Below are 6,755 nucleotides of genomic sequence, written 5' to 3' on the forward strand. Positions count from 1 at the left end.
AGCCTTTTGCTGAGCGAAGCCAACTTGGTGGCCTCCTGTGGTCCCAGCTGGCTTAGGTGCTCCCTGATGGCCTGCTCCAGATGGTCCTCTTCCTGCAGGTCACCTTCAGGAGCTGCAACTGGGACGCGTTTCATCTGGCTTGGGTTGATGACGTCCGGGTATTTTGCCAACACCTTTGCCAAGTAATCGGCCAGCTCTTCATCCTTCTCATTCGGTTTCTCATACTCCATTTGTCGCCTTTCCAAGTCATTCATCCAGGCAGATTTAGGAAATAGGTGTCCCTTCAACCTTCTGGGAATGTAAGACAGTCTTGGCAAATCATTTTCTTGATTAAGACGATTTAGTAAGTAGGAGGGATTCTGATTAGCTAAATTGTCAGTTCCCAGAAGACTGACAATATCTTCAATATTGAGGTCTTCAGGTAGATTTTCTGGAATAACATTAAGAGGCTGCTTCAGGTATCCATTTTTAGAGTTTACATTATTTTTAAAAATATCGCTCTGTCCTAGATTGGTTTCAGCAATCTCATCGAGGTCTTCTGGGAACTCTGCTTCCTGCTCCGCTTCCAACCTTTCACTCTGAAGCTGCTTTTTTTCTCCAGCTTTCAACATGTCTATTAAATCCTCAGGAGGAATTTGTAAATTCCTTGAGATTTCTATCAGCTGAGCTATAGACTGAGGTTCGAGTTGCTTGTCCAAAAACATGGGTGCTCTTTTTTCCTCAAGTTCTCCTCCAGTCCTTAATTTCCTATTCCCAGCACCGCCCATCAGCCTCTTCAAGTAATAATTCATTAGCTTTGAAACATTCTCTGACATTTGATCTTTATTGTCTCTTCTTATTTCATCCTCAAGGAAGCTGAGTTTTCCCTGATCTTTTCATTTCATCATCGATCTCTTCTTCATGTTTATCTATTTCCTCTTTGCTGTCTTTTATCTCTTCCTGTGTTTGACTTTCCACTTTTTTCCTCTATGGGATTCCAATCTTCTCCTCCAACCACATCTTCATAGGCAATGTTATTCACTTTGTATACATCATCTTCATCATCTGTATACAATTTCTGGTCCTCATCCAGCCTTTCTTTCTTGTGGTTACTAGGTCCCGCCATCTTCCCCAGCTCCTGAAACACAGACTCCAAGGTAGCAAGGCTTTTGGGGTGTGTATTGCTCTTCCACAATCTCATTAGTACGCTTGAAAGGACTGTCTCTTGAACTGTCTTCATAGTGCACAAGTGGCATTTTGAGATATTTTTGCCACCTCTCAGGCCACTTGTAAGCCTCATAATCATCAGTTACTCCGGCTGGAAAGTTATCTGAACTCAGACCATAAGGTTTAGTCTCCTTTTGGCCAACTTTTGAGTCTTTCTCAGCTTGCCGCAAGGCTTCCAACATTACCTTAACCCATTGGGACTCATCTTCTGTCAAAGAATCCCTTGCATTATCTGGTAGGTGAACCTGATCTTTGCTTGCTTTCTGTTGCAGGAGATACGGGACACTTTGATAAGAGTTGTAATCAGGGCTGCTTTCTCCCTGGTTAGTTTGCTTGCGAAGATCTTCTATGTATTCCAAAGCTTTGATCATATCTGGATTTGGGAACCTTTGTAAGTTTTTCATTACATAGTCTGGATCTTTCTGAAGCAGCTGACGCTGCTGGAAGGAGGCTGCATCAACCCAGCAGATTAGCACAAAGAAAAAGGTGAGAGCGCAGGCTGCTCCAAGTTGGAAGGCTTTAGTTTCTGCCATGTCTAAAATATTTCCTTAAAATAAATAATAAGAAGAAAAAATAAGCAGTTAACACATGGAGACAGACTTAAAAAACTGAGAAGCAAAATAGGCATAGTTAAACTGGGACTCACCATGAAGAATACCACCAGTACTACACGTTTTTAATAATTATGGAAACCTAATAAAACACATATATGAAAGCTATATATTTTGGTGGACATCTGTGATTTTCTGAATCTTTCATATGATTCCTCAGTTTACTGGAAACTATTGGTTTCCTATGCTAGAAATTTCTTATGCTCAGTATACTACTTTATGAACATTCATTTTCCAATGGCAGCACCAAAAGCATAAAATACAAATCCTATATAGCTCATGAAATAGCCACAGAGGGAGCTAAATGACATTTTGATTATGAAAATGAAGGCTTCAAATGGTAAAATCAGTATACCCATATATTTAAATACCACTAAAAATATTAATATTAAAACTGCATACAGAATTATTTTGTTAGATTGTTCCACAGGGCATCTAATTTCATGCCAGGGTAATAACACTGAATTATGTTAGACTGCAATAAAATTAATGTAATGAAGTGGAAAACATGGCATATAACATGACTGGCAAGTTTATTTCTGTCATTACTGCTAGTGTTATTAGTTTCCTTTTTTTACTATTTCATTAAAAAAAAAAAATCTTTGTATTACAGGTGAATTTTAGTTAAGAGGCTGTATGAGGGAACCATTTTCCTATGGGCAATGATCCCCTAAATGAAGGACAAGGTATAAATTATCCCACAGGTGCAATACAGTTTTACTAAATCCTTTAAAACCCATCTCAGAAATGAGCTGGAGTAGCCAGGTTCTGAGTGATGATTTCATTCATTCATTCACTTCAGCAGAAATTGAATCATGTCCCAGGGCAGGCAGAAATGTGGCCATTGGCAAAATTGAGCTAAATTCAGTTAGAATAGATCAGCAGGAGCCCATATCTAGTCAGTCTGCCCAGCTTACACCAGCCAACAATAAACTGTGGAACTGAAAAGGGAAAAACATGCCTCTGGACTAAGGAGATGACAGCATGAGGTGCAGCCGCACAAGCCCAGTTTTGCAGGGACCTGAGCACCCTCCACCCAGTGAGAGGCAAAATTGCTCAGGCACTGATATGATGGGGTGGGGAAACAGATTAGAGCCTTTTCTGATCCAGTTACATTAAAAAATAGAGTACAATAATGAGAAAGAAATGATAAAGATAGAAACCACTTTGATTAATTAACCTATTTTTGTTCCTTTGGTCTTTGGCTTGGTAAAAGCATCCTGTCCAGAGGTTGGTGATTTGTGACAGCCTGAAAGAGCTACGTATGCCACTATTCACCCACTGCCAGCAGTAGAAACTGAGCATGAATATGCTCATTTCAGTTCACTTGTGGATTTTGCCACTCAGTTTTGGTTCCTAACATAATATGACTTAACTAAATAGTTAAAGCAATATCCATTCAGAGAGCTGCTTTTTCCCCTCAGCATGCTCAGGCAAGCTAAGAGCTGTAACAGCAAACAATTTCCCCAAACATTTCTGACTACTCAAGCCTGGATACATTTGAGCATCGATTTCACAAAGGATTCATTCAGAACAGCTGATTAGAAGATCCCACCCTCCAGATTGGAGTTTGCCCTGAAAAAAAGCCAACACATCATTTTCTGTCGCAGAAAAGGCACTAGTCTTATACATAAGTCTCCATAATAAAAAAACAAAAACAAACAAAGACAACAAAAAAAACCCACGAACCACAAACACTTATTGCAGCAAACAAATGAGATTAAGACTTTCTTTTCCAGCAGAGAGACTGGTTATTAACAGAGTTAGTTTGATTAGTGCATGAGAACCTCCATCGTTTCCATGGCATGGGGGAAGGGAGAGTTGTTCCACAATTATCTCTTGGGCACCTCCCACTCACAGACACCAGCAACTCAACCTCCTTCGTGACACACAATTAGGTAGCGTTACAGCCTTTGTGAGGTTTGTCACCATCCCAGTAAAATAAAAGTTTAGTGTTCCACAAGGATGTTGTTCAACTGGATATTTCTTTTTACAGGTCATTAGCTCCTTTCTACATAGTTTTGGAGCATTTGTCTCTAGACCTAGATCAGTTTTCACTTCTAATTTATTGGTAGATGGCACTTTTAAAAAGCCTTGTCAAATGGATTTGGGAATGATTTATTTTAAAGTAATTTATTTTCAAGTAATAAAATCTTGTCATTAAATGTACTGCATTATCTAGGGTAAGAAGAATCCTCACCAGTCTTTCAGCCTTTAATTCCATAGTTTTTGGAAAATAGGGACATTTTAGACTATCTTTAGGATCTACAGTAAAACATTCTCTTCTATGCCTCTCAAGGGACAACGTGCTAAAATGGCTGTTTTGTCTACAGATGGGTAATTGTGAAGCTAGCCTTGATGGGGAGCATATTTTCTCCTCTATTAGCACCTACCAAACAAGAAAACTGTCTTTTGACCAAGAAATGTAGAAGTTCCTATTTACAAAACAAGACAATCGACTTCACAACCTAACATGTACAAAAGCAATGCAAACTGAGAGTAGTTCCCCAGAAAACAGGCAAAACAAGAAATCTCCTTTCTGGGATGTTTCCATGGTAGCAGTAATTTTCTCTCTCAGTCTCTCTCAGCAGTCATCTCTGATGAGAAGGTAATGCTTCCAGTGAAAATCTGTGATGAAAACTCATAAGCTGCCCTGAGAGTCTAAGGGGAAAACCCAACAGCAGTTTTTCCATAAGGAAAATAAGGAAATAGACCATACCTCTTCCACTGACTTTTACAATAAATAATACAACTGCAGTAAATTTGCCCTTTTTTTTTTTTTTTCAAAAAGTGTATCTAATTCTTTATCCTGTACAAGGGACCCAAAACACAAACTAAATAACAACAAGGTGAGAAGAAAACAGTTTTGACCCCTAAGTATTTCTGAATGAATATAATAACTGTTTGTACACATATACATCTGGAATGTTAGCCGGATTATTTTTGCATCCAAGGTAACCTCTCATCCCATATTTTGAAGTGCCATGTCGGCGAGCTAGCACGACTGAACACAATTGCAAATACAAACGCCGTACCTCCCAGCTTCAGCCACAAACAAAAGTGGTAATACCTATATATGTAATATATAGGTAATTGTAGGTCTGAGTTTATATTTATATATTTTTATATATATATATATAATTACAAAAATCACTACAACCCCATCAACTTTCTGCCTTAAACCGCTGTTTCACTCAACCTCCCTGTTCTGTGGTTGCTCCCCAGCCCGGTGGCAGCCGACACAAGGGCCCCCCGGTCCCCTCGCCCCGGCCGCCCCTCGGCCCTACCTGCCAGCGCCGCTCCCGCCGCCGCCGCCGCCGTCAGCACCGGACAGCGCCCGCTTATAGCGGCCCGGCCGCGCCTGACGTCAGCCGCACTCCCGCGCCCCGGGCGGAGCCTGCGCCGCGCCCGCGGAGAGTGGGGGCGACCAGCGGGACCCTCCCCGAGGGCAGGCGGAGGAGCAGCCGCCCTTGCGGGGCGAATGTTCAAAAGGGAAAAGAAAAACGGAGGGGACACAAGGAAAAGGGAGAAAGAAAAAAGAAAGGGGGGGTGGGGAAGAAAAATAAAGGTTAAAAAAAAGAGGGAAAAAAAGAAAAAGATGAAAAGAGGGGAACAAAGACGGGGAAATGGAAGAAAGACAAAAAGAAAATAAAATATTTTTAAAAATTAAAAGAAAAAAATAAAGAGGGGGTAGAGAAGAAAGAGGGAATAAAAAAAAAAAAAAAGGTGAAATTAAAATAAAGCAGGTAAACAGGGTATAGTCAGTGCCTTCTGCTTCTCTGCTCCCACAGCCCACAGCAGTGAGTGGCTGGGAGAGGGGAACTCTGTTAAGCTGACCAACACTTGGGGTTTGGAGGTGATGCCGAGGCAGCAGCAGGAGCAGACGCCCGGGGCTCCAGAACAGGAGCCCAGTGGGGGGCACACCCGTATGTGTAGGGCACTGGAGGGGAGTGAGAGACAAACCTCGAGGAAGAGCATGTGCCAGTGCAAAGGTCAGTGTGTGCACCTAGCTGTGCTCTTCCCTTTTGCAGGAGCTGCCCTTTTAACAGCTACAGTCTACACGGAGTTTGTTTTTTTTAAAAAATCTTTGAATGAGCCATTGTAGCACAGTTCTGGGTTCATGACAGGGTAGGGACACAGTTCACAGCATCCATGATGCTGGTTAACAGCATCAGGCACAGGAGGCCTGGGAGCTCTGGCCAACTAAAGCATCCTGCTGAGAGCTGGGTGCTCTCAGGAGAATGAAGGGGGGAAATTACACGTTTCCATTGTTTGCCTGACACAGATAGAAAACCTGAAGCACATTGGAAAAGGCAGAAGGATCACCCCACGTTAACTCCACTGCTAGCCATGCCCTTGCAGTTTTAACTCCATTCTCAGCATTCCATGTGCAAGACATCCAGCACTTCCACACGTTGCTCACTAGGGTGAGTAAATACCACTGTGCCATAAATCAGAAAGCATGAAATGTAACACGTTCCTTCAGCTGCTGCTCTGGGTTTCAGCTTGTTCCTTCTGCTTCCTTTCTATTCTGGAAAGGTTGTTGTACTTTGGCTTTTAAATAAGGGCTCCTTTTCTCAAAAAATAAATCTTTCCTGACAATTTTGACCTTTTACAGCAAAAAATGTAAAAAGAAACCCAGGATGAATATGCCTTCCAAATCAATAAATGTTACAAAATTACTTTGTCATAAGAACAGCAAGGTAGATGTTATTTGCAGCCATGAACAAAAGGACTATCTTTGCTGTATTTGTTGTAGCTGAAATGGAGATTTGGAAGGCTCTCATTTCACTACACACTCAGTTATGTGTAATATATAGGACCAGTTTTTGTGCTGAAACACTTCATCAGCAGCTTGATTTAGGCCCCAGATACAACCCAAAATGCTCACTTTCATCACTGGGCCCAGGAAGAAAAGAGCCAAAAGTGAAGTTACAT

General features: G+C 41.5%; 1 protein-coding gene across 1 annotated transcript in view; it reads right to left on the minus strand.

Moving 5' to 3' along the window:
- SCG2 (secretogranin II) overlaps positions 1-1,739 on the minus strand; it is a gene marked incomplete at both ends in the record, with an annotated part of 2,516 nt that extends 777 nt beyond the window's left edge. Inside the window, 4 exon segments of the mRNA XM_080350151.1 lie at positions 4-866; positions 868-960; positions 962-1,147; positions 1,149-1,739. Coding sequence (XP_080206277.1) covers positions 4-866; positions 868-960; positions 962-1,147; positions 1,149-1,739 — 1,733 coding nt within the window.
- Between the last annotated feature and the right edge of the window lie 5,016 nt (positions 1,740-6,755).

This window comes from Nesoenas mayeri (genome assembly GCF_963082525.1).
Source record: "Nesoenas mayeri genome assembly, chromosome: 9".
NCBI classification, from domain to species: Eukaryota; Metazoa; Chordata; class Aves; order Columbiformes; family Columbidae; genus Nesoenas; species Nesoenas mayeri.